Source organism: Trichosurus vulpecula, chromosome 5, assembly GCF_011100635.1.
Source record: "Trichosurus vulpecula isolate mTriVul1 chromosome 5, mTriVul1.pri, whole genome shotgun sequence".
Lineage (NCBI taxonomy): Eukaryota > Metazoa > Chordata > Mammalia > Diprotodontia > Phalangeridae > Trichosurus > Trichosurus vulpecula.
The window spans coordinates 94923135-94950927 of NC_050577.1; the positions used below are offsets into that span (position 1 = coordinate 94923135).

At 40.1% G+C, this 27793-nt stretch overlaps 1 protein-coding gene across 3 annotated transcripts; it reads right to left on the bottom strand.

The window, feature by feature from the left end:
* LOC118849893 (GTPase IMAP family member 4-like) lies at positions 1-27750 on the bottom strand. 3 transcript variants are annotated; one of them, XM_036758984.1, is made up of 3 exons: positions 27723-27750; positions 4866-4938; positions 1-2247 (listed from the first exon to the last, which is right to left on the bottom strand). In XM_036758984.1, the coding sequence occupies exons 2-3, from the start codon at positions 4921-4923 to the stop codon at positions 1316-1318; spliced, it is 990 nt and encodes a 329-aa protein (XP_036614879.1). In that variant the 5' UTR covers positions 4924-4938; positions 27723-27750; the 3' UTR covers positions 1-1315. The 3 variants fall into 3 exon arrangements, with proteins under 3 accessions (XP_036614879.1, XP_036614878.1, XP_036614877.1); XM_036758983.1 differs by lacking the exon at positions 27723-27750 and adding an exon at positions 10705-10821; XM_036758982.1 differs by lacking the exon at positions 27723-27750 and adding an exon at positions 5048-5282.
* Positions 27751-27793: the final 43 nt, after the last annotated feature.

Here is a 27793-nt window from a genome sequence, read left to right on the forward strand (position 1 = left end):
AAAAATCAGAAATGTCAAATTTTATTAAGATCATGCAGTTGAGCTAGTAGAGTGAAATGAACACATTAAAACATATTGTCTCATCTGTTGAGTCAGAGTCTTTCACCACATATGAATTTTTAGGGATTTAACATTCCACTTGACCCATAATTATACTCTAAATATGACTGGTACAGGAGAGATAGAATTCTGAGGCATTTGGCAAACAATTTTTTAATGAAAGAGGTAATGTGTATACTAAAAAGCACACTGAACTTGAAATCAGAAGAAACCCTGACACTAAGAACTTTTATGCAATGGAAAAATCAAATCTTTTTAGTTTGCAATTTTCTCACCTGTAAAGTAAGAGTAACACCTGCAATATCATTTCAGAGATTTGCTGTGATGAAAGTTTTTTGTAAATCTTAAAGAGCTACATGAATGAACAATTATCACAATGGCTAGTAACATGACAGTCAATGACACAGAATTCTGACAATTTAAATGGATAGGTAATGAGAGAGAGAGAGTGGATCACTATGAAGCAGAAAACCTATGGGCAATTCCACCTTAGGGTTAAGAACCATGAAGATAACAGGATTTTATCTCTTCCCTCTTCAAATACCATTTGGTTAAGATGAATATCAAGGACACAATGGCCAAGGTGAAACTGTCAAGTAGGTAGTGTGGTGGTTAGAGGGTCAGACTTAGAGAAAGGAAGGCTTGAATTCAAATACTACCTCAGGTACTTACTAACTGTTCTCATGAGCAAGTCACAGATTCTGAGATTTAATTTCCTTACTGATGTGTGGATAATAATAGTGTCTATCTTACTGGGTTATTTTCAGGAACAAATCAGATGACACTTGATTTGTATGTAACTATGTGTTTGTGTAAGTAAACTTTATATAAAGTGTTCTACAGACCCTAAATTCCTACACAAATACTAGCTTGGTAATGACAACAATTGAAATGTGAGTGAAAGTCACCACACAGAGAATATGTTCCCCTTCTAGGGGGGAGAGTATGGAGAAATATTGAAAGCCTGTTACTTGTTTGACCATTGGTACTTTTTCCCTCCTCTGAATCTTGGAGGGAAAATTTTTAGTTCAGAAAGAGTTAGAATTTCCTTTTCTGGATTTTCACAGGAAAATAATCTGTCTTTTTATTTTCAGACTGAAATGTTTTTTGTTAACCAAAGGTTTGCAACTGTCATTATTCTTGGAGATGTGAGTGTTAGGATGGACTTGTGAGGCCTGAGTATTCATCAATAACCAACAGAGAAGGAAGAAGCTGGAAAAGTAGCAGAAAGCATAAAATAGTGTTACAAAATTCCTTAGTCCTTAAATATAATTTGAATTATGCCAGAAACTACTTCCAAGATTTTCAGGAAACTTTCAAAGAACCCATTAAAGTTCATAACCTCATTTCTGGCATCTCTTTGCTTATTTTCATACAAAGTTTCTTCTTCTGCAAGAGCCTTATACATGTTTTTTTCTCTTTCTTTCCGCTCTAGTTCGTCCTTTAAGTTTCTGATTTCCTCTTCATACTCCTGCCTTATTTTCTTTTTCTGTCTTTCCAGTTCTTGCATGTAGGATCTTTGCAATGCTTCAGTTTCTTCCTGAATCTTCTTTTCTGTCAGTTTATATATCTGGTTTGTATAGCAAGAGCCTCCATTCTTCTGTACTACTTGCTCAACCAAGCTCAGAAGCTCTGTTACCTGGGCCTCCTGCTCATCTCCAGTTGCCCGGTTGTTGAATGCACAGTATCTTCCATCAAACTGGCCAATCAGGTCTTTCAAAGCTTCATTTCTACTTTCATCTAAGTATTGATTCAAATCAGTGCCTTCCAAATCATCCTTCCTGGTCAATAAAAGGATCATATATTTCCTAGCTTTGGAACCAAAAATTCCCAGAATCTTCTTTACTGCGTCTTGCTCCTCCTTGGTATAACGACTGAGTGGGACCACCAAGATGATGGCATGAGGCCCAGGGGAGGACATAATGAGGCAGCGGCTGATCTCCTTTGATGTGTCCACATCAGACACATCAGTATCAAAAATCCCGGGAGTATCCACAACCACAATTTCTCTCTCATTCCACAATCTGCTTGTCTTCTCACAGTTCTTGGTCACTGACTTTGCTGCTAGTCTTGCCACAAATACTTGTTTTCCAAGGATGCTGTTCCCTGTTGCACTTTTCCCAGCTCCTGTTTTTCCCACCAGGACAAGTCTCAACTGCTTTTTGCTGGGGTCTTGGTGTCCATAACCTGAGATGTGGGTAATGAGAGTGACAGGGTTAAGCTCTACCTTCAACTGCTATCCTTTCAGTCTCCCTCTCCATCCAGGACAGCCATGTCTCTTCTCTTAGCTTCAGCCTCAGAGTCACATGCACATTGACATTATGTCCTTCAGTAGTAAGAGGCATGTAACTCTGGCTCAGAAATTGGTTCATCTTACTGACGGTTGACACCTAGTACTCACTCTGGTTGGTCTGCCTGTCCTGTACCCCTCAAATATTTCTAGAACTAACCTTATTTATCTTCACAAACCTTTTTGTTTTTAATTTAATTTAACAAAACACTTATTGAGTGACTGCTATGTGCAAGGCACTACACTAAGTCTGGAGTTATAAAGGCAAATAATTCACAAACTCTGTTGTCAACGAACTTACATGTTTCTCTCTTCTGTCCTTAACTTTTTATTCCCATTTCTAATACCTACTTCAGACCTGGATTACCATAGCATTCCCATAAATGGTGTCTAATCTCTCTTTCTCAATTCATAGAGGTAGGGTGGTGCCATGGAAAAAGTCCTGGATTCAGAATCAGAAGACCTGGGTTCTAATGATGGCTTTGCTTCTTATTACCTGTGTGATCTTGGGGGAGTCACCTTACCTATGGGAGCACTGGTTTCCTCACATGTAAAATGAGGAGGTTAGATTAGATGACCTGGGCCTCTTCTAGCTCTAATCCATGTTTCCATACACTAGAATCAGATTAATCTTTTTAAAATACCATATTCATCATGTCATTTCCATCTTCTACAACCTTTAGTGGTTTCTCATGGTACTTTATTACGTGGGATAAAAACTCAGTGCTTCAGCATGACATTCTAGACTCCCCACAATAGAGCCCCAGTCTACTTTTCTAATCTTATAACCCACTCCTTTGTAAATCATCCTCTCTTTACTGTTTCCAAGATGCATTACCAGCATTCTCATTGCCAAGACTTCTCCATGTAAGGAATGTCAGATTGTTCTTTCTTTCTCTAGAACCTAGACCTCTTTCAGGGATTAGCCTTTTCTTGAAATCTTCCTTAATGACCTCAGCCCATGGTGAACTTTTCATCCTCAAAATTTATGTAGTGCTCTTTGTCCCTGCCATTCTTTAGATACTTATCTTACCTGCCTTATGCCAACAGTTATAGTTCTATACACACTGTGAATCCTTTGTTAAATGAACAGATCCATACCCAGAGGTAGTTTATGATAGAATTCTAGACAGAGACAGTAAGACCTGGATCTCAATCTTTCCTCAGATACTTACTACCTATGTGGTCCTAGACAGGTCATCTGTCCCCTTTCAGCCTCAGTTTCCTCAGTGAAATGGGAATAATAGAATTACCTGCCATATAGAAGTGTTGTGAAGATCAATCGAGAAAACCTATGAAAAGTTATTTGCAAATCCTAAATCCCTTATATAAATGTTAACTATTACTTGTGTATGCATGAATAACTGCATGCATGAATGAAAAATACTTTCATAAAGAAGACACTGCATCTAAGCATATCTGAGTAATCATAACAAAAGCCTGAAAGTCAAATGCTATAACATCATACCCAACATTGGTTCAATGACCATGTCCTAATGAGTGCTTTGATTAGTTGGCAAAAGCCAAGAGGAAAAGGGGACAGAAGAGAGAAGAGAGAGGTAGGGCCAGTGAGCAGCAAATAACCTAAGGATGGAGCCAGGGATAAACAGCTGTCTGCAGTTGGCAGTGGGGTCTAAGAGTTTACACATAGTAGCAACCTTTGTTGCAAGACCTCTCAATGTTCTGGATATTAATAATTAATTAATAAACAATTAAATAATTAATAAGCCATCAGAACAGAAAAAACAAGGAATTTTCCCCTGGGACAAAAACAGCTGATGGGTAATAAATGAAAGTTGGAGTGCGGTTTCACACTAGACATTCTAATTAGGACAATGATACCATTGTCCTCCTCTCCCATCTTCTGTTGGCCCTCAGCTGTAACACTGTTGATCTTTCCACTGACCTTCTTTCCTCTCAGGGATGGACACTAGTGGAGGACTGAGGCATGGGGTTATACACAGAAAGGAAGGGTGCCCCCTGAATGTCAGCAGCTGACCCAGTCTAGTTATAGCCATGCCCTCAAACAACAGGGAATATTTTCCCACAAAGGATGTATTAGTCACTGTATCAGCTACCTTCTCATTTCTTCTCCCTATTTCACACTACATAAGCTCAACATATTCTTAGAATGAATGGATAGGTTAGATACAGAGTGGCAACTGCTAGATGTCCTGGCTATGGCCAGCCGCATCCAGTGATGGGAGGAAGTAAACTGACTCGTACCACTTTCTTTTCCTACTGTTGTTATTGTGACATCTAGGGGACTAGTTAAACATACAGGATGAAAAAAAAAGAAGAATGAATTAAAGAATGAGAGAATATGAAGAAAAGAGTAAAATAAAGAAGAGAAAATGAGTGAAGGCCAGGCAAATGGAGAATGCCCCTCAGAGCACCTTTTGCCTACTTAGAAAAGGGCCAAACCATACTTGCAAAAATAGAAATGGGAACCTTATCTGATCTCAACCACCTCCCACTCTAACCATGTCCAGGGGAGTCCTGAGTGTGTGCTCACCATGGCTTGTCTCCTCACTCATATTGTCAGGAATCTCTCCAGGATAGCCTTCTGCCATTACAGGGTGCAACTTCTGTAGAAAAAGAATGAGAATTGAAGTCACTGTCAATTGTGCTGAAGTGAAATGAGACTCTGACCCAGGGTCAGGAGACCTCGGTTCTGGTCCGCATATGTACTTTTACCTGGCTCTGTGTCCTGGCCAAATCATTTGCCTTCCTGGGGTCCTGGATCGGAAATGGAGAGCATGGGTGATGAATAGCAAGAAGACGAGTTTGACTGGACTGAAAAATGCATGAAGAGGAGCAATACATGTACCATAGGAGAGATTGGTTGGGGCCAGGTGGCAAAGGGCTTTCTATGCTAAACAGAGGGTTTTATATTGAATTGCAGAGGCAGTAGGGAGCCAACAGAGATTACTGAGGAAGGGAGTGACCTGCTCAGACTGTGCTCCAGGAAAATTAATTTCACAGCTGTGTGGAGGATGGACTGGAGGAGGAGGGAGACCAAGTAGCAGAGAACAGATGCAGAGGCTGGAGGTGTGCCTCTCTTGGCCTCATCCTCTCTCCAAATGTTTCCAGGGGAACCACTTGCTCCTTGCCTTCTCCCATCACTGTTGTGATGATGCCAACCAAGGGCAGCCATTTCTAAATATGACCATAACTTCTTCACCAGCCTTGACCTACCTGGGTCTTTTCCCTTATGGCACAACAGCCTACAGCTACCACCTGACATTTAGCCACTTCCTCCTGGCCATGTCTGTGCCTCATTCCCTTCTCTCATCTGCACCTGCCCAAGGGTCAGGATTGGCCTACCAAGAGCTGATGCTGAGCCTCTGGCCAGCCCTTAGTTCCCTGCCTCTGGTTCCCCTCCCCCCAATCTAGAAGGGGTTAACAGATTAAAAAAAATCCAGTACTTTAACTCTTTGTTTAAATCTCTGTCAGAATAAAGAGTTCTGGTTTCAATTTGTCAGGAACCTTCCCTATATTTTTTTGAACAGGATCAGTGGTTATCATTGGGGTTAAGGAATTTCTGTTGAGAAAACTCCTTCTACCTGCTCTGCAAGGTACAAGCTTTATAAATTTTCCTTGAGGCCCTGAGAAGTTAAGTGACTTGCCCAGGGTCACGTGGTCAGTATATGTCAGAAATGGGTCTGTCTTTCTGCCTGAATTCCTCATCTCCTTGTCTCCATGTACCCTCTCTCTGAGACCAGTTCTCTAACCAATATTCTATGCTGCATTTCACTTCCCTCTTTTGGGTAAGGCTAAATATAAAATGACACTCATTGCTTATAGATAGTGCAGTGTTCTAAGGCCAAAACACAGATCTGTGACAAGTAACTAAGTCTGTCTAACTTTCATAACATTGAAGGAAGTATGGAGTTATGAATCTATCTTCTCTTTAACTTTTCTGACCTAAGAGGAATGTGCAGAATTACAATAAATAAAAGAATTATTTCTCTTTCACTCCAATGTAATTTTGTCTATAACAAAGCTCCCCAGAATCCTAATTGGCTTTCAGGTCTTCTCTGAGGCCTGAACCTGTGCTTGAGCATAATAATGAAACCTAGATTGTTACCTCTACAATTTCTGCAATGAGGTAAATATACATATGGCAGAAGTTACCTACACTCGGAATTCAGAGAGGAGATATTTCTCCCATAACATATCACAATCCTATTAAAACTTTGGGAATTTGAGAGTAGGCTTACAATTCCAATATTTTGACTTTGGGTTTGGGGGAGTGAAGTTTTATGAGCATGCAAAGTTACCCTAAGTGACGTCATGTTTAAACTTTGCTTGACCATTGGGTATTTGTGTAATTTGGGAAATGGCAGTCTGGAAATAAGTCTTGGGCATGCATACTTAGACATGGGGAAAAGATGACATGACATAAAACCCATTTCCTCCTGCACACACCAATCAGCCTTTTTTTTGTCCTTATGTGGAAGTTGTATACTCCTATCTATAGAAGCTGTGGCAGTTTATAATCAGTGCCGCTTACTGCATGGGTATAACAATAAATGACTTTTGCCTTATATCCAGAGCTTGCCTTATTGTAGGGCAAAGCCCAAACCAAGATTTTTCCTGTCAACTTGAAATAAAAAGGACTACCAGAGTAGCAAAAATAGGGTCCTTAACTGAGACAATGGAATTTCATTCCTGGGCACCATTGCAGGACCAAAGTACTAGGGAGCTGAAGAGGGTCAGATGTTGCAGGGTTTAAGTACATTCACCAGGAGGGAAGTCTGATGGAAGGCACAGCCTCTGGGGAGCCAGCTGCATCCTGTTTAGGCCTCTTAGCCCTCTGCAAAGCAGGGTCAGTTGAGAATGGGTCTATTCATGGCAAGACCAGTTTTAGGATAAGAAGACCTGGCAAAGAAAACCCGCCTTTGTAGCTGATTACTCACATGGGAGATGACAGAAATGTTTCAGTCTGGTTATCTATATGTGAGAGAACATAAATGTTTCAATTTGGTCAGCCTTGAGGAAAAATAGTGTCTCCCTCCCAGGAATAAGGAGATAAAAAACTTAACCAACGTTTTATTGTACTCTTCTTTGAAGTCTGGGTGACTCAGCAATTAACCTGTATAAAATACTGTCAGTAACTCCATTAAAATCAGTCTATAGCTTGACTGTATGACTCGCCTAGCCCCATGTCTTTGTCTTTTTGTGTCCATTACTTCATCATATATTCAAGCCACTGCTGGCACAGCTGTTATATAAGTTATTTTGCATAATAATTAAAGGTCCATAAAGAAGGCTGGGGAGTGGTGATATCTGGTCAGAACAACGGGTGTAAGTACAGAAAGGAGGAGTTTCACAAAACTAGCAGGGTTGGGATTAGGGGTGGGCTTCCACCATGGAGTCAGGGTCAGGTAGTCCCTCTGGCGGCTGTATTCAACATTCTTGACAATGGACCCAAAAGTATTATACTAAAAACCTACCTGACTGCACAAAGATCACTTTCTAATTTAGTCCTGAGTAATTTGACATTCTTGCATGGTTCTATTGGCTGTGGGAGTGTATCTACCTACTGGTTTATCTTAGGATAAAACTATAGTGACTTTGAGTCAGAAATCCTGGCTTCCATTCCTAGTATCCTCATTCACTAGCTGCGTGATCTAAGAAAGGTAAGTAACTTCTTGATGCCTTCACTTCTCCACGTAGTTCAGATGAGGGAATACAAGAAAGTATGAAAATAAAAGGACCTTTAGATTTTAAACAGTCATTTGCCCATAATGTGAGATTTATTACATGTTGCCATTACTGCATCCAAATATGTCATCTCTGCAATATGAAGCTGGCAACATTTGTTATCTCATCTCTGAAATAAGTTATGTGGTCAATTTAAAAAGTGATAAACAGTCTGCTATGTTTCAGCCTAGATTAAAAATATTTTCATTGGCTTGAAATCCTTAGTCTAAGGAAGTCTGGTTACTAATGAGAACGTCAGTTGCTAAGAAGCAATTATTTGCAAACTTGAAGTTACAAAATCCCTTCTTTCTTTTTGGAAAATGGTTATTTCATTCTTTATTAAGACAGAAATATCATTCCATTTCAGCTGGGAAGAAAACAGTGTTGGGGTTTTGCAGAGAGTAGCAGCAATGCTCTTTGGGCTGAAGGGAGCCTTAAGGGACATCTAGTCCAGTCCCATGCTGTCAAATAGATTACATTCATGTGGTATAAATGGCTTTCTTTCTTTTTGGCTTTTCTCTAAAAGATAGAAAGAACAAAGGAGGTATGACAGTGAGACCGTTCATTTACAAATACGAAGATCCATGTAAAAAGGGAGACGCAAAGAAGGTAATACTTTGACCCTCTAGAAGCCTCTAGGCTGCCACCCTACACACAGATTCATTCTGAAGCCAAAGGAAAGGACTAAACAGGAAATGCAGCCACTTCTCTGAAGCAGAAACAAAACAAAAACCCTAAAGAGGAAACGGTTGGAATGCTCATTTTTTGGGATGCCTCTCAGTGTAACCCTCGATGTGCCAAAATAGTCGAAGAGTAAACCAAGGATTGAAGGAATTGACTTCTCTTAAGCCAGAGATTAGTCTACCCCAGGGCTGGCAGGGAGTCAGAGCAGATGCCCTCAGCTTTTCTATGGCCTTGGGCAGAACAGGCTTTACCCAAGTCCAGGGCTCCCACCAGTCTCTAGGGGAAGGGTGGGGACAGGTGATTGAAAATATCTCCTAAGTACCTCCATAGCTAGAAAAGCACTGTCTATCTAAGGTGCTCCTTATTCATGAACACAGCAGATGGTCTGGCTACATTACATCTTGGGGTCTTAAAGGACACCAAGCAAACCTCCTCTCTTCACATGTCTGCCTTCCTCTTCCTGATATTCTCTCCTTGGTAGGTCATTCTTTTAGGTTAATCATTGCCTTCTCCCTGACATCCACTTTTAGAGGACAAATGGTTTATGGGCAGGATGATAATACACTGCAATTCTTATACTTTTGTTGGAGTTCCTGTGAGTTTTTTAGATGACTTTACTCTCTGACTGGAGAAATGAGGCAGCATTGGGACCTTGGGTTCTTGGTGAAAAAGGCATGCTTTCCCTGCCAAAGCTTATGGGAAAAAGCATAGAAAGAGGACGTTTGGGAGTGGCAAAGACAAATTACTTAGATGTCAGTTTTACTGGGACAGTGACCTGCTGGGGAGATGATACTGTATAGTCACAGAATTCCCAGAGAGAAGACCTAAAAGTTGTTTTCATCTCATGAAAGAGAGGGGAGAGTAGGAAAGGAGGCCTCCAAGTTCAGTGTAAGGAGAAGAGAGCCAGCTCTGATTCCCCATTCTTCCCCTGACCTTCCTGGTGGCTTCCCTGACCATTCTTCTCCACTACCCCTCCACAACATCTCCCCCCACACACACATTTTTGATGTTGGACAAATGGAGCCATCCAGCCCCACACAGCTGCTTCTGCAGGGCCCTTCCAGCTCCATGACAGAACCCACCCCTCTCATTTCAGGGGTTCTTTGTGAGTATCATAGCTGCCATAATTGGGTGCTCTTAGCTGGCTCACTGCAGAATGCAGCTAAATTGTTAAGTGAGCTCAGTCTGTCTTTGATACATTTTTGCCTCCTTTTTCTCCCCCTTTCTTGCTGCAAACAACCAGGAATGGAAAGCAATGGGCAAAGCACCCGCCAGGAAGTTCAGAGGAAGGAAGAGGAGCCTGAGCTGTCTTTCTGCTCTTCCTCTTAGGAAAGCTAAGTAAATCTTCCTCTAGGAAGAGAATGTAGCCAGAGAACACCTGGAGAAAGCAATGCTTATGTGAAAGAAATTAAGGTCAAATCATGAAACAGATATTCAGAACAGGCATTTGAGGCATGAAAAAGAAAGGGGGACATTTTTGGCAAACTGAAATTTGTCTTTTAACTACAATACTCGGTACACCACCTTGTCTGGCTAAGGGTGAGGCTGGCTTCTAAATCTCTGTTCTTTAATAGTGACTGAATTCTCAATACAATAATCACCCTGACCTGACTCTATGGCAAGAGGCTGGTTTGTTTTTTCCTGCAGATTTGCTGATCAAATGCAGGTTACCTCTCTCACCTACCTCCTCTCAAAAATAGCCCTCACTCACAAATTGGGAAAAGTGTGAAAGGACAATTGTTCACCTGAGAAGGCATGGTCCTCTAGAAGCCAACCTTGGGGCTCTTGGAGGAAGTGGAGATTCAGCCAACACACATGTACTTCACCCAGACTCAGTAGGAGCCAAAGCTAAGGTTTTAAGCAATCAGAAAAACAAAGCAGGCTGCCTGAGAGTGGCAGTTCTGCCCCCCTGGACAGAGCAGGGAGCCCACCCTCCCAAAAAGGTGCCATTAACCCCTCACCTGGCCAATCCACGCACTGCAACTTTACCAAATTGAAGAGTTTTCTCCCTTCTCCTCACAGAGCTGAGCTTTAGGGTCAGTGTTGGTATAGGGAGTGGCTGGAGCCTGGCTGTGTGTGAGTAGTAGAAAGCAAATGGAAAATGAAAGCTTTCTTACATATGGACCGCCCTTTTCCTGAAACTGGGGAGGTAAAGAGAAAGAGATCTCAAAAATTATCTAGCTTGGTGTGCTGAGCCCCTTTCAGGCAAAAGTGTCCCTTAATTGAGAAACTGCCAGAAAGAGATTTTTACTGGGCACAAAACACTCCTCTGGACTAACATGGAACCAACTCCTAATTATTGGATCTGTACATTAACTAGTCCTTTGCTCACTCTCTCTCCTCCTCTGTCTCCCTTGGTACTTTAGGACCATTTTCCTGTTTTCTCACCTGCCAATTGTTTTCAAGCTCCTCCTTCTCCTCCCACTAAAACCTTCTGTTAAGTGAACTTTCCCCCTTCTCTTGTCCTGTAAGCTATGCTGTCTTGTTGAAAGGAAAACTCTTTTGGGCTTTCACCTTGATTAACAAGGCAAAACTCAGGATAAAGAGAATTAAATGGATTTATTATAAGTATGTCAAGGTGGTTGGTTGTTGGTTGGTTGGGGTAGCAACCCACTGAAGGGCTGATCACTAAAGATCAGCAAGGGTTTTTATTGGTAACTTTAAGACAAATCAGGTAAGTTCCCCTCAGCAGGAGAAATTGGGCCCTTGCATCTCAGTTCCTCCCCAAGGTAGAAAGAATGTGACAAAATGCAGTGTGACAAAGAGCAGAAGATACAAAATGCTGCAGACTTAGTGTCTCCTTCCCTACCAGAGCTTCCTTTCATCCTGATCGATAAGTCAGGCTGGAAAGGATGGGGAACTGAGTCAATGTACCTCTTTCAATAGTCCCTTTAAGACCTTCTTCACGAGGAAGAGTTTTGTGAAGAAAAGGTGAAAAAAGGTATTTTTGTATAAAGAAAAGTTTCAAAACAACTCTTTAGAGGTGTAAGGTTTTGCCATTTCTGCAAACATACCTTTGGATGCCTAAAACGAGTAAGAAAAGAACTTGTGACTACAAAAAACAAAACTACTAAAATAGACATGTGACAAGTATTATAGGCCCACTTTCCTAGCATTAGGCTGCTGTAGCTCCCTAGTGGGAACCCTCAGGGTTGGGGTATCCTTTCTGTGGTGACTGGAGCCACAGTTCTATTTAACTATTTAACATCAATTAACTTTTTACAAAGGAATATTTACTTTAAAGATATAAGAAGAACAAATACAATGGAATCACATACCTAATAAACTTTCTAAAAACTAAAATTTCCAGCAACTTCATGCCCAAATGCAGCCACTCAAAGAAACTGCTATTGACCATGTGATTAATGGGCTGCGGAACTAGCAAAAGAATGTCTATGCACACTCCAAAGTCTTTCCAAGTCATTTCCATTATAAGATCATGACAAATTTCCCAAAGCAGACTCCCCTGCCTTTTCCACGTGAGGAACTGCACCAACTGCACTCTGCTAAGGCTCATAGGAGCTGGGCTTATTGACCAGTCCTTCATTACATGTATACAAAGAAACATAGCTTTCTGATGGAATAGCTTTGGGCAGAAAATGAATTGTGGCATAAATATGAAGACTCAAAATCCTCCATTGGGACTTCTGGGAGCCAATATGGCAGAGTAAGCAGTAAATCACTGTAGCTCTCCCATGTCTACCTCCAAACAACCATAAAATAGCACCCCAAAACAAACCCTGGAACAGTGGAGCCAGCAGAAAGATGATGTGGAGCAGTGTTTTCACCCTGGAGACTTGGAGTATCTGAAAGAAAGGTCTGTCTCACTCAGGTAAAAAGGTAGTGCATTCCAGGACAAGAAGCATCCCAGCAAGCCAGCAGCGAGCCACACCTCAACAAACCAGCAGGAGATCCTGAGTCTCAGTGTAGTACAGCAGGCAAATGCTAACACCAGGATGCCCTTTTCCTTCCACATACCTTAGCACCCAGATACACCATGTGCTTCAGTATAGCCCCAGGCAAGCAGGCTTCCTGCCCCAGGCAGACCTCTACTTGCTTCAGCACAGCCCCAGAGAAACACAGAAAAACACTACCTGCCCTCAGCACATGTCAGACACCACCACTGGGACTCCAGCTTAGCACCAGGTAAGCTGCCAGACCCCTATGGCCTCTTACAGCATGAGCCACTATCTCTGCCACACTCTCTCATTGCAACACCAGACATGAGGATCCCCCATGGTCCCCAGGGCAACATCAGCACAGCACCAGGTAAATGGCCAGAGCCTATAGTTTCTGGCACAAGAAGCTTTGGACAGTGCCCTTTTCACCCTGGAAGCAGAGATCAAATTTAAAAGAAAGGAAAAAGGCAAAAAAAGAGCAAAAAACAGCAAAAAAAAAAAAAGACTCTCACCATAAAAAGTTATTATGGTGACAGGGAAAATCTAGACACAAACTCAGAAGAGGACAACAATATATATATATATATATATATATATATATATATATATATATATATATATATATATATATATGAAAAACCCCCAAATAAAACTGGAAAGTGGTCTCAAGCCCAGAAAGAACTCATCTAAGAGCTCGAAAAGGAGCTTGAAAATCATATGAGAGGTAGAAGAAAAATTTGGAAAAGAAACGAGGGTGATGCAAGAAAATTACAACTCAATAGCTCAAGGCTCAACAGCTTGGAAACAATGCTGAAAAGTAGAATTGGCCAAATGGAAACACAGATAGAAAAATCCACTGAAGAAGATAACTCTTTAAAGCATAACATTTCCCAAATGGAAAAGAAAGCACAAAAGCTAATTGAGGAAAACAACTCCTTAAAAGTTAGAATTGGATAAGTGGAAGCTAATGCCTCTATGAGACATCATGAATCAAATCAAATTCAAAAGAATGAAAAAAAATGAAGAAAACTTAAAATACCTCTTGGGAAAAACAATTGACCTGGAAAATTGATCCAGGAGAAACAATATCAGAATCATGGGACTACCTGAAAGCCATAATCAAAAGGAGGACTTGGACATCATCTTTCAAGAAATTATCAAGGAAAACTGGCCTGATATCCTGGAACTAGAGGGCAAAATAAGCATTGAAAGAATCCACCAATCACCTTAGGAAAGATTCCAAAATAGAAACCCCAAATGACAAATTTCAGAACTACCAGCTCAAGGAAAAACTTACTACAAGTGGCCAGAAAGAAATAATTCAAATATTGGGGAGTCAAAATTGGGATCCCACAGGACTTAGCAGCTGCAACATTAAAGGACTGGCTGTCATATAGAGTGATATTCCAGAGGGCAAAGGATCTAGGACTACAACCGAGAATCACTTACCTCACAAAATTAAGCATAATGCATCAAGGGGAAAAAATGGCCATTCAACAAAATAGAAGGATTTCAAGCATTCATAAGGAGAAGACGAGAACTAAAGCAAAATGTTAACCTCCCATATCAAGACGCAAGAGAGGCATAAACAGGTAAAAAGGGAAAAGAAAACATAAGGAATTCAATGGAGCTCAATTGGTAACATCCTTACATGGAAAGATGATACTTATAACTTAAAAATTGTATCAATTATAGTACACATAGAAGGAATATACATAAACAGAAGGTATGGGTATAAGGTGAACTTGAGGGAATGACATTTTAAAAAATTAAGGAATGAGGAGTACAGTGCATACAGAAGGATGGGAGAGGTAAAATGGACTAAATCATCTCACATGAAGAGGCAAGAAAGGCCAATTAGAGTGGAGGGTAAGGTGGGAGTGGAGGTGATGGGTATTGCTTAAACCTTACTCTCATCAGTATGGGCTCAAAGAGAAAATAATATACACAATCAGTTGGTATGGAAATCTATCCTACCTGAGAAGGAAGTAGGAAGGGAGGATACTGAGTAAAGGTGGGGGGCGTGGGGACTGACAGAAAGCAGGGCGGATCAGGGGAAGTGGTAGAAAGAAGGAAAACACTGGTGAGGTGGGAAAGGGTAAAAGGAGAGAGAGGACAAACAAGAGGAGGAATAGGATGGAGATAAATATACAGGTAGTAATCATAACTGTGAATAGGATGAACTCTCCCATAAAATGGAAGTGTATAGCAGAGTGGATCAAAAACCAGAATCCTAAAATATGTTGCTTATAAGAAATGCACTTGAAACAGAGACACACACACAGAGTAAAGGTAAGGGGCTGTAGCAGAATCTGTTATGCTTCAGGTGAAGTAAAAAAAAAAAACAAAGCAAAGCTAGCAATCCTGATCTTAGACTATGTAAAAGCAAAAATAGACCTAATTAAAAGAAAGAAGGAAGTAAACTACATCTTGCTAAATGGAACCATAGACAATGAAGCAATCCAATTAGAAGAGCAAGGAATACTCTACCTGTCAGATCTGTGGGGAGGGAAAGAATTCATGACTAAACAAAAGATAGAGAGCATTACAAAATATAGAATAGATAACTTAGATCATGTTAAATTGAAAGTCTTTGTACAAATAAAATCAATGCAACCAAGATTAGAAGGAAAACAATCTTTAGAGGAAGTGTCTCTGAAAAAGGCTTCATTTCTCAAATATGTAGAGAACTGAGTCAAATTTATAAGAATATATGCCATTTTCCAAATGATAAATGGTTAAAGGATATGAACAGGCAATTTTCAGATGAAGAAATCAAAGCTGTCAAGAGGCATATGAAAAAGTGCTCTAAATCACATTTGGTTACAGAAATGCAAATTTAAATAACTCCAAAATACCAACTCACACCTGTCAAATTGGCTAATACTAAAAAAGGAAAATGACAAATGTTGGGTTGGAATAGGTGTGGAAAAATTGAGATACTAATGCATTGTTGACAGGGTTGAGAACTGATCCAACCATTCTGGAGAGTAATTTGGAACTGTTCTCAACGGTCAACCAAAATGTGTGTACCCTTTGTTCCATTACTAGGTCTGTATCCCAAAGAGATTGTAACAAAGAGAAAAGCACCTACATGTGCAAAAATATTTACAGCAGCCCTATTCATGGTGGCAAAATATTGGAAATTGAGGGGATGCACATCAATAGGGGAATGAACAAACAATCTGTGGTATATGAATGTAATGGGATACTATTGTGTAATAGGAAATGATAAACAGGAACATTTCAGAAAAAAACTTGAAAAGATTTGTACAAACTTATGCAAAGTGAAATGAGAGGAACCAGGTAAACACTGTATACAGTATGAGCAACATCGTGTGATGATCAACTATAATGACTCAGCTTTTCTCAGCAAAACATTGATCCAAGACAAGTATAAAGAACTTATGAAGGAAAATGCTATCCATATACATATAAAGAACTGATGGACTCTGAATGCAGATTGAAGCATTTTTTAAATTTATTTTATTCTTTCTCATGGGTTTTCCCCCTTTTAACCTGTTTCTTCTCCCACAACTGTGATGAATATGGAAATATGTTTTACATGATACTGTATTTATAAACTATATCAAACTGCCTACAATTTTTTAGAATAGGGAAGAGAAAGGAAGTAGGGAGAAATATTTGGAATTCAAATTTTGTAACAATGGATGCTAAAATTTTTCTTGATATATATCTGTGGAAAAAATAATACTATTTAAAGCAAAAAAATCTTTCCTTGATCATACCACCCCTGTTAGAAATCCTACATATCTGCTAACCTTTGTGTCTAAATTCCTTGAGAAAGCCATCTACAATCTACATTCTGTGCCTCCATTTTCTCTTCTCTCACTCACTGCTCAAACCTCTCCAAAGTGGCTTCTGACCTCATTATTCAACTGATACAATCCTCTCCAAAATTACCAATTATTTCTTAATTGTCATACCTAATGGCCATTCCTCCAAGCTTCATCTGCAGCATTTGACACTATTGATCTCCTTCTCCTAGAACATCTCTCAAGGTTTTAATGACACTCTTCTCTCCTGTTTCACCTTTTCTCTGTCTGACTTCTTTTTAATTTCCTTTGCTAGTTCTTCATTTATGTCGTGGGGCAGCTAGGTGGCACAGTATATAGATTGCTGGCTTGGAGTCAAGAAGCCTCATTTTTGTGAGTTCAAATCTGGCCTCAGACACTTACTAGCTGTGCGATCTTGAACAAGTCACTTACCCCTGTTTGCCTCAGTTTCCTCATCTGTAAATTGATCTGGAGAAGGAAATGGCAAGCCACTCCAGTATCTTTGCCAAGAAGACTCCAAATAGGATCATGGAGAGTCTTGAAATGACTGAACAAAGATTTGTGTCATATCCAATAATCAAGAGTGTCCTCTAAGGCTTTGCCATAGGTCCTCTTCTCTTCTTGCTTTATATTATCTCACTTGGTGATCTTATTTCCCATTTCCCATCAGTTTCCATACATGGTCAATTATTGTCTCTATGCTGATGATTCCCAAAGCCATATATGAAGCTCTAGTTTCTCTCTTGACCTCTAGTCATGAATCACCCACCACCTCTTGAATATCTTGAACTGGATGTCTCATAAGCATTATAAAGTCAACATGGTGAAAACAGGATTTATTCTATTCTTTCACCCCTGCCCCAACTCTCCCCTCTTATGCACTTCCCTAATTCTCTCAAAGGCACCACCATCTTTCCCGTCACCCAGACTTACTCCTCAGTGTTTTTCTGGACTCCTCAATTTTCCTCACCTCACATATCCACTCCCAAATTTTGGTGTTTCTACCTTCAAGATATCTCTCTTGTATACATATGTATACACACACACACACACATAATATGTATATATACACATATAATGTATACACATATATATATATACACACATATACATATATACCTTCCTCCCTACTCCCATAGCCACCACTCAAGTTAAGGCTTTCATCACCTCCCCCTTGGACTACAGACATCTGACTGCTGTCCCTGTCTAAAGTTTCTCCTCATTTCAATGCACCCTCCATTTAGCTTCCAAGACAATTGTTCTAAATGGTAAATCTGATCATGTCACCCCTTCCTCAGACCCTGCCCTCTCAATGAGCCCCAAAAGCTCTCCATTACTTCTAGAATCAATTCTAAACTCTACTGGGCATTTAAAGTTCCTCATCACCTGGCTCCATTCCTACTTTTCCAAGTCTCATACTTAATTCCACTCCATGAAATCAAAGATCCAGCTACTTGATGTTCCCCAAACAAAATACTCCAGCTCCCATCTCCATGCCTTTGTACTGGCTGTCCCCCATATTTGATTGCTCTCCCTACTTCCAGAATCCTCCCTTATCTCTGCCTCTTAGTTGGTTTCCTTCCTCTCTTGGTTTCCTTCCATACCCAGCTCAAATATCATTTTCTGCAGAAAGCTTTCCTGGGGTCCCTAGCTGCTTATGTTCCATCTATATCATTCACAGTTGATCTTTATGCAATATTGCTGTTAATGTGTGCAATGTTCTCCTGGTTCCGCTCATTTCATTTTGCATCAGTTCATGTAAGTCTTTCCAACTTTTTCTGAGAGCATCCTTATCATTTCTTATAGCACACAGTATTCCATCACAATCATATACCACAACTTGTTCAGCCATTCCCCATTTGATGAGCATACCCTCAATTTACAATACTTTTATACCACTAAACAGTGCTATAAATATTTTTGTACATATAGGTCCTCTTTCTTTATGTTATTTATCTCTTTGAGATATAGACCTCATAGTGGTATTGCTGGGTCAAAGGACATGCATGGTTTTATAGGCCTTTGGGTAGAGTACCAAATTTCTCTCCAGAATGGTTGAATCAGTTCACAACTCCACCAACAGTGCATTAGTGTCTCATTTTTCCCACATCTCCTCCTAGTTTTGTTATTTTCCTTTTCTGTCATATTAGCTGATGTAATAGGAGTAGGGTGATACCATAGAGTTGTTTTAATTTGCATTTCTCTAATCAATAGTTATATAGAGCATTTTTTCATATGACTATGGATGGGTTTGATTACTTTGTGTCACAACTGCCTGTTTATATCACAATTTCTATTTTTTCATTCTTTTGATTTTGTTTTGGTTCTTGATGTCTCATGGCGCCATTGGCTTCCACTTGCCCACTTCCAATTTTTAACAAGTTGTTTCCTTCAGTAAGCTTTTGTACCCTGCTTTCCATTTGGCCAATTCTGCTTTTTAAGGCATTCTTTTGTTCACTGGATTTTTGGACTTCATTTACCTTTTGGCCTACTCTGTTTTTTTAAGGATATTATTTTCTTCAGTTTTTTTTTATGTGTCTCCTTAACCAAACTGTCGACTCTTTTTTGTCATTATTATTTCCTCGCATCATTGTCATTTCTTTTCCCAATTTTTCCTCTACCTCTCTTTTTGATTTTCAAAAGCCTCTCTGGACTTTCCTAGAAATTATTTTTGGGCCTGAGAACAATTCACATTTTTAGTTGAGAGTTTGGATGTAGCAGTTTTGACTTTATTTTCTTCTTCTGGATTTGTGGTGTTTGGTCATTTTTTTTTCAGCTAATTGACACCTAAAAGCAAGCCAGGCTGGAGAAAAATTGAGCAAACACCAACAAAAAAAATCACCCAAATAGCAATTAGCTAAGGTGATAACAAAATTCATGCCTTTTTTTTTTAAAGAGAAAGTGACATTGACATTATTCCAATACAAAAACTAAAACAGATGGCTAATAGGAGAGGGTCACTATGTGGCTATGTTAAATTTGACAGGCATTGGTTTTCTATGTTCTATGTGCTAGGAACTGTACTGGGTGTTGAGAATATTAGCACATGAACCAAAGCAGCTCCTAACCTTAAGGCACTTAAATTCTTAAAACATTACACAAGTAAATATAAAATTCATACAAAGATACTGTATTATGGAAAGGGTTAAAAGGATGTGAGTGTGAATTTTACCTCCGATACTAGATGCATGACCCTTGCTAAATAACATGTGAGCCTTAGTTTCCTCGTCAGTAAAATGGACATAACGATGCTACAAAATTTACAGGATTGTTGTGACAATCAAATATGTCAGTGATTGTAAAGCACTTTGTAAGGCTTCAAATATGCTATGTGTTAGCTTTTTTTAAAAAAAGTAAAGATAAATTAATTTCTAAAGTTAAGGAGACTGACCTCTGGCTGGATCACCAAAGGTGTAAAGACAAACACATAGGAATAGCAAGTTGACTAGTTGGCCTGGAAAGAAGAGTGTGTAGTGGGGGGAAAGGCAGTTTGCAATAAACCTAGAAAGGCAATTTGGAGCCGGATTTTGAAAGCCTTTAAGTAGCCAACGGGGGAGTTCATATTAAATCTGAAGAGGCAATAGGGATCCAGTAAGCTTCTTGAGGAGGAGAGTGACATGATCAGAATTGTGCTTTCAGAAATATCAATTTGGAAGCTGTGTAGATGAGAGAAGAGAAAGGGTGTGGAAGTTGGGAGTCCCCTTAGGAGACCAAACAATAGGTGATGAGGGACTGAATTAAGGCCACTTCTTACAAGAGTGAAGATAAGGAAAAAGATAAAGAGATGTTTTCCAGGTAGAATTATCAAGACTTGGCAGTGAGTGCATGGTTTGGTAAGGGTGAGTGTAGAATTGAGCATTACTCCAAAATTGAAGACCTGGGTAACTAGAAAGATGGCAGTGCCCTTGACAGAAATAGGGAAGGTAGGAAGAGAGGTATGTTTTAAGATGATGAGCTCTGTTGCTGCTCTAAATTCATGTCCAAAGCTTTGTTGGGGTTGAAATGCCTCTGGGATATCCAAGTGGAGATGTTCTACAGGTAATTGGAGGTAAAGGGCATTTGTTCAGGAGAGCAGTAAAAGTTGGCTATGTATCTTGGTAAGTCATCTGCACAGAAATGACAATTTAACCCAGGAGTGCCTGATGGATCAATAACAGAAAGAGAGGGTAAGAAGAGAAGGCATAGAATGGAATACATTTTGCTATGCATGGTCTGCTTGATTGTGGTAAATACACAAAATTTTAATCTTAGAGATTTCATATATGAGAGGAGAGTGGTTCAGGGCCAGGCAGTGGGAGAGATGCTTTTAAGCAGAGAAGGAAGTTTGTGCATGTTGATTCAGGTCATAGAATGTAGATAGATGTACACTCCCACTTAAGGTCACCATTATCCCTAACTGAAATATTTCCTTATTGGTTTTTTCCCTTTATTATGCGCAGAAAAGGACTGTTTTTCTTACTAGGTGTGGCCTACCACAGAAACTAAACTTCCCGTAAGAACTATTCAATATCAGAATAGAAAGTGAAATTGGCTGTGAGGCTAGGGTGAAGGAGAGGACAAAATAAAAATAGGAAGTCACTGCAGGACAAACTGAAAACCAAGAAATTAGAACAATTAATACAGGAAGGGTGGGGAGAATAAGCGAGAAACAAAGAGGAGGCAAAGGTTGGAGAGAAAGAGGGCCAGCATCTGCATTGGACAACCCAGAAAGTTTCAGTGCAAAGGAGCTTGAATTGCCAAGGGGGTGAGACCTTGGATGCTCAGGGTGATCATTTAAAGGGCATTTTGTTCTGAGAGACTCAGGCCTTTCCTATCCCTCATTTTCCTATATTACTTTTTATTGAGCTAGAGGGATACACTGTAGTAAAAGAGTGCTAGACTTTGAATCAGGAGAGCTCTGGGTTTGAATTGTATCCTATGACAATTACTGGCTATTTGACCAAAGATATATCACTTAATCTTTCTGAGCCTCAGTTTTCTCATTTGTAGAATTGGGAGAATATTGCCTATCTCAGAGATTGTTGTATTAAATGAAAATATATGCAGTGTGTTTGCTGGTCTTAAAGCCCAATCTAAATGTCAGGTATGATGATAATTATCATTTTCAGGAAGCATGGCTCACAGCTTCGCTCATTCCATCCCATAGCTCTTTGAGTTCCCTAGTTAGATGTGCTGACTTCCAAAAGTCCACCTGTGTTAGGAGAACAGAAAGCATGGTGTGGTGAGGTGCACTGAGGCCAGGGAGAGACTGGCCAGTGGCACTTTGAAGAACATGGAGGAGATTGTCCAGAGAAGCCTGCATGGTCCTGGGGCTGCAGGGAAAGGGTGAATACAGCAAGTGATGCTTGTATCAACACTTCTCCAAGGACATTAAAGGAGCAGTAGCTAAGAGAGGTTGTTTGGTTTTTGATCAAACCAACTGTTTTTGTAGGTTTGAGCAGAGCATGCACAGCGATTGATTGACATGAGCATAGGTGAAGAGGTGGGCAGAGTTGCAAAAAAAAATGCAAAGGCAATGCTTGTAAAGGTATATTTTTTCCTTTTTGGAACTAAATTCTGGTTAGTGGGCCTGTTAAGAACACAGAGGTCTGTTTGTGTCAGTCCAGGATCCTGGTCTGTGATGCTCCAGAGTCAACACACAGCATATGGCAAAATCAGAGGGCTAAATGGTGATGATGCTCCTTTCATCCTCCAGCCTAGGGACTCCCATACCATGGGCCTCAGACCATTTATACCATATTCCTGTAAAACAGTGTCAGAAGGGCTAGAAGCTCAATGACCTAAGGCTGGAAAGGTGGCAAGGGACATATATTTGAGCAGGGAGGGAGTCATCACAGCCTGGCTCCCATCACACCATGTAGATGAGGGTGCTTATTGGCCTATTGGTAAAGGAGCCACCTCTTCTTGATGATTTCCCTTCTCCTTTGGAAGAGCAAAGAATTATTTTTTTTCTCACTACACTAAACTCACCATAGAAGCCAAGAAGGGAACAATAGTGAAGATTCCATTAGACTTTTGTTAACAAAAGACACACATACCCCAGACCCATGAAGTGACCTGAAATGAAACAGAGTCTCAGCAGACTACAAAGCAGTTATTGTCTGAGAAAAGGCTTGCAGGGTAGAGAAGATCCTATGGGAGAAGGTCAGTATCTGGCTATGTTGAATTTGACAGGCGTTGGTTTTCTACAGTCTATGTGCCTGAAACTGTACTGAGCATTGACAATATAAGTACACAAATAAAAGCAGCCTGTACACTTAAGGCACTTAAATTCTACTGGTAAAAAAATAAAACATTACACAAATAAGTATATATAAAATTCATACAAAGATAGTGTGATATGTGGCCCTCAAGTTAAAAGGATCTGAGATTGAATTCTACCTCTGACACTAGATGGGTGACCCTTGGCAAGTAGTATTTGTGTCACAATTTCCTCATCTGTAAAATGGACATGAAAATAGTACCTAATTTCCTGGATTGTTGTGAGGATCAAATATAGCAATAATTATAAAGCACTTTGTAAGGTTTCAAATTCTATATGTATTAGCTCTTATTATTTCTTACTTAAAAATGTAAAGATGAACTAATTTCTAAGGTTAGGGAAGCTGACATCTGGTTGGATCAGAAACGGTCTTGCATGCCATTTGAAGTGTCATGGCAAATGAGGTATCATTTGAACTGAACCTTGGATGAAGCTAGAAATTCTAGGAGGCAGAGGGCAGACATTCCAGGCATGAGGGACAACCTGTGTAAAGACATACACAGGAATTGCAAGTTGACTAGTTGGTCTGGAAAGTAGAGAAAGCGGAAAAAAAAAAAGCAGTTTGCCAAAAACCTAGAAAGGCAAGTTGCAGCCAAATTTTGAAGGCCTTTAAATGACAGAGAGGAAGTGAGTGATGTGATCAGAACTGTGCTTTCAGAAATATTAATTTGGAAGCTGTGTAGAGGAGAGGAGAGAGGGTTTAAAAGCTGGGAGTCCACTCAAGAGACTGTGGAAAAAGTCCAAGCAAGAGGTGATGAGGAACTGAATCAAGGTCACTTGCTACATGAGTGAAGATAAGGAAAAAAATTAAGAGATATTTTCCAGGTAGAATTATCAAGGCTTTGCAGTGTTCATATGGTTTGGTGAGGGTGAGTACAGAATTGAGCATTACTCCAAAGTTGTGAACCTGGGTAACTAGAAAGATGGCAGTGCCCTTGACAGAAATAGGGAAGGTAGGACGAGCGTATATGTTTTAAGATGATGAGCTCTGTTGCTAGTCTAAATACATGTGCAAAGCTTTGTTGGCGTTGAAGTGCTTCAGGCATGTCCAAGTGGAGATGTGCTACAGGTATTTAAAGGTAAAGGGCATTTGCTCAGGAGAGCAAGTTGGCTATGTATCTTGGTAAGTAATCTGCACAGAGATGACAATTGAACCCAGGAGAGCCTGATGAATCATTAATAGAAAGAGAGGCTAAGACGAGAAGGCATGGCATGGAATACATTTTGCTATGATCTGCTTGAGACAATGGCCCTGATTGTAGTGAATACCCTAAAAATTTAATCTTAGAGATTTCATGTATGAGAGGAGGGTGGTTCATGGCCAGGCAATGGGAGGGATGCCTTTAGGCAGTGAAGGAAGTTTGTGCATGCTGGGTCAGGTCACATAACATAGACATACGTATACTCCCATTAAGGTCACTGTTAACCTTAACTGAAATATTCTCTTGTTTTTTTCCTTCATTATGAACAGGAAAGGATTATTTTTCTTACTAGGAGTGGCCCACCACAGAAACTAAACTTCTTCTCATAAGAACTATTCGGTATCAGAATAGAAAGTGAAATTGACTGTGGGGTTTGGGTGAAGGAGAGGACAAAATAAAAACAGGAAGTCACTGTGGAACAAACTGAGCACAGACTACAAAACATTTATCGTCTAAGAAAAGACTTGCAGGGGAGAGAAGACCCTACAAGAGAGCAGAGAGGGAGGGAGTTCTCAGCTGCTCAAAGGGGACTGGAAAAGGGTGAGATAATACAGTTTCTATAGGCTTTCAAGCAGGAATCAGAGGTTAAGGGGAGGGGAAGTTTGTAGACACAATAAAGCTGGACTTAAAAACTCTGAAGCAATGTTTTGGGTCTGCAGCTACTGCCCAAGGTTGCCCTTGTGCTGATCAAGGCTGGTTCTGTGGTTTCTGACAGTTACAGGCATCTCCAAATTTGGCTACAATTCACTCACAAAGGATCCCTGGTATGACAAGCACTTTTTGGCTTCTGAAGCCTTTCTGATTGGCTAGTTGTTGTATAACTCTATTGTCCTGTCCCCCTACGAAGAAAGGAATTTCTAATACATAGTACAGTCATAGCAGAGTCCTTTTTAACATTCTCTCCTCTTGGTCAAAGGGGTCACTAGATCCCCCCAAAGATAAATAAAAGCATTCCATATTTTTGCTCTTATCAGTGGTTGGTATCCTAAAGGAACAGGGCACACAATGAAAAGTTCACTGTCTCTAATACTATGGGACATAAAGTCAGTGAGGAGCAGGGCCTAAGAGAAGAAGGAGAAGCACAAGCAAGGGGGAGGTACACATATAACAAATACCATGAAAGAAAATCCCAAAGCAATATAATAATGATCAGATAGCACTTTAACCCAGTAACCCACTCCCAATGCTCAGTTAATGAACACATTTCATCTTGAGTCTCAGGTTCCCATGCAGTTGTCTGGTTCCTGGGCACATCTCTGGAAAATTTTATGTTGTCAGTGACACCACTTCAAAAGATTCGCTTCTCTGGTACCAGGTAACTTGTAGAGTCTCCTTAGAAGTTCCTGCTAAGATTTCTTACAAAACACATCTTAATAAAAGCAAACATAGAGACTCAAGTATTACTTCTCCAATAACTGGTTAATGTTATGAAAACCAGCTCAACCCTTATAGTTATGATCTTATTAACAATAGAGCTATAAAGGGGACATCAAATGAGAAGCCCATAGGTCACCTGAAACTTGAGAGAATTTAGTTGATAAATACCCTGTGCTGTTTTCGCCTTTATCTAAACTCCATACCTGACATAAACATTGTTAACAATAAGCTAAAGGGTTACTGTTACATTGATATATGTGACATCCAAATACAAACTAAATCTGTTAATACCACAGGAGGCAAGAACTCTGATTTCAAGCCTTGCAAATTACATATGCATTCGTTTGCTCTTGTTTTCTCAAAATTTTTACTCAGTTGTTTACTTTACAATTGTTACCTTAACTGTTAATTACTTTAGAACTCCAAATTTAAATACCACTTAATTTAAATTAATTTCAATTCAATTCTTCAATGCCCTCCTTAGAAGCAGACAGACAAGGATCTAACTCTCACATAAAAACATAGGTTACAGAACATTTGTTCTAGGAAGTTGACCTATTATACACAAATGAATTTGCATAAAAGTTACCAAGTTAACTTGAATTATAGCAAAAGGGTTGGGATGACATTTAAGCAATCAGTTTCAAAACAGTGCATATCAAATAAGTTGTTTCTAATAAAACATGTCAGTAGGTAAGAGTCACAGTGGACTCTTGAACAGTGAACCATGCAGCAGCAATTCCACCTCATAGCCAGACTCAGGAATAACCAGGTAAGAAACATTCCTGTTCAAACGGAAAACATACAATAGAGAAACAGAGCCAAAGGGCTCCTACCTTCAGCTATTCCAGGGTCATATTCTTGACCTTTTCTCTACCTGTAACAGTTCAGGATCACATTTCCTCTGAGTAGCTTGTGGCATTTCCCTCAGATGGTGGATTACTGACTTAATAACCCATCAGACAACCATTTCTGAATTCAAAACTTGGGACAAAGTTGCTCACAGCCCCAAGAGCTTTTCCCTCAAATGGCAAATTTTGGTAATAACTGCTTAGGACTAAAAACAATTATTTTTACTCTCAAGGGGCTGCATTAAACAATAAAAGTTTGCCAGGAGTCCCACATTCATAACCTTCTTCACTTGTTTTATTTTTCATCTCCTTGAACTTAGGCTGATCCTGATATAAAGATCAATTTTTCGTTAGAAATCACTTCTGTATTTTACAGACTTGTAAATTCTCAGTAAGCCACTTTCATTGCTTAGGAATTCCATAACCCAAACAAGCTTTCCTAGGGCTGATGACCTTTCCCACACAAAGGGTTTCCATGAACAAAATAAGGGGAGTTGACAGGGACTCCAGAGAAAGGGCTGAGCCTGGAGCCCCTACCTGAGCTTTCCATCCACCCTCAGAGCTGCTATGGGCTGTGCTCCTAGACACCCCACCTCATGCAAAGTGGAAGAGACTGACCCTGCTGCACTGCCTCTTACCCCAAAGTGGACTGCTCTGAAAGGACAGGACCAATCCGGATGAGGCTTTCACCTTACTCCCTCCTTTTCATGCACAGTAATCAGTTGCCAATTTTAGGTCTTAAAATTATGAGTTACTAATGTCATACCTTCCATAAGTGAGAGCCAAAGAGTTTTAGCTGTAATTTCCTCTTAACTATAAGGTGGAAATACACAGTTTCCCAAATTGCACTTACAAATTATTATAAAACAGGGTTAGCAGGACTGATAAATTAACATAACAGATTTTTAAAGTTTTATCTTATATTTTAGTTTATGGTATAAAACAAGCCCCACTTTCTCCTGTTTGACAGTTGTCCAACTAAGCACTACTTCTATAGAGGCCTACCATCCCAAGAAGAGCATATTTTCACTGTCCTATATATACTGCACCCCCCTGAGGGGTAGGTAGACTTGAGATCTGCTTCTTCTTGCCATGTAATGGTGGCCTGACGGTGGAGGCAAGGTATTCTGGCAGAGACTGTTGCAGCAGCTCAAAGGAAAATGCCCATTGTACCCCAGAGCAAAAGCTAGTGACTTGTGTTCTTGTCTTAGAGTGGGGACTGGTTGAGGAAAGGAAACTGAGGGAGAGTGTGAGGCATTAGGGATTAGCTTTCTCTGCTATTCATTTCACAGGTTGTTGCCTTGTTAGGCTTCTTAGTGGCTTGTCATGTGGAGATGGCTACAATTGTTTTTGCCTCGTGCATAATTCTTGTTTTGGAACATTTGTGGTGTTTATGAAGACTGGAGAAAATGTCTAGTCCTTCATCTTGCTGCTCAAGTAACTTGGAAGTCCAATCCTAATCTTTTTAGTCTAGTTTCTCCAAGATCTATGACATTGGTTTGAATCTCATGTTTGACCCAATCTCATAATCCCTTTACATTCCAGAAGAAACACACCAAGCAGTTATTCTTCTCTCAAGCCTCCTACTAACCTCCTTTCTTCTGTGATGCTCAGTTGGGTTCCTAGCTTCTTCTTCTGTTCCCTAGGGATAAATCAATGACA

Excerpts from the sequence above, each read along its gene's own strand:
- LOC118849893 (XM_036758982.1), bottom strand. The coding sequence starts at position 5,176 with ATGTATTGCTCCTCTTCATGCATTTTTCAGTCCAGTCAAACTCGTCTT. Across the intron at positions 4,939-5,047 it reads TGGCCAGGACACAGAGCCAG|AAGTTGCACCCTGTAATGGC; the intron begins GTAAAAGTACAT and ends CTTTTTCTACAG. Across the intron at positions 2,248-4,865 it reads GAGTGAGGAGACAAGCCATG|GTTATGGACACCAAGACCCC; the intron begins GTGAGCACACAC and ends CCCACATCTCAG.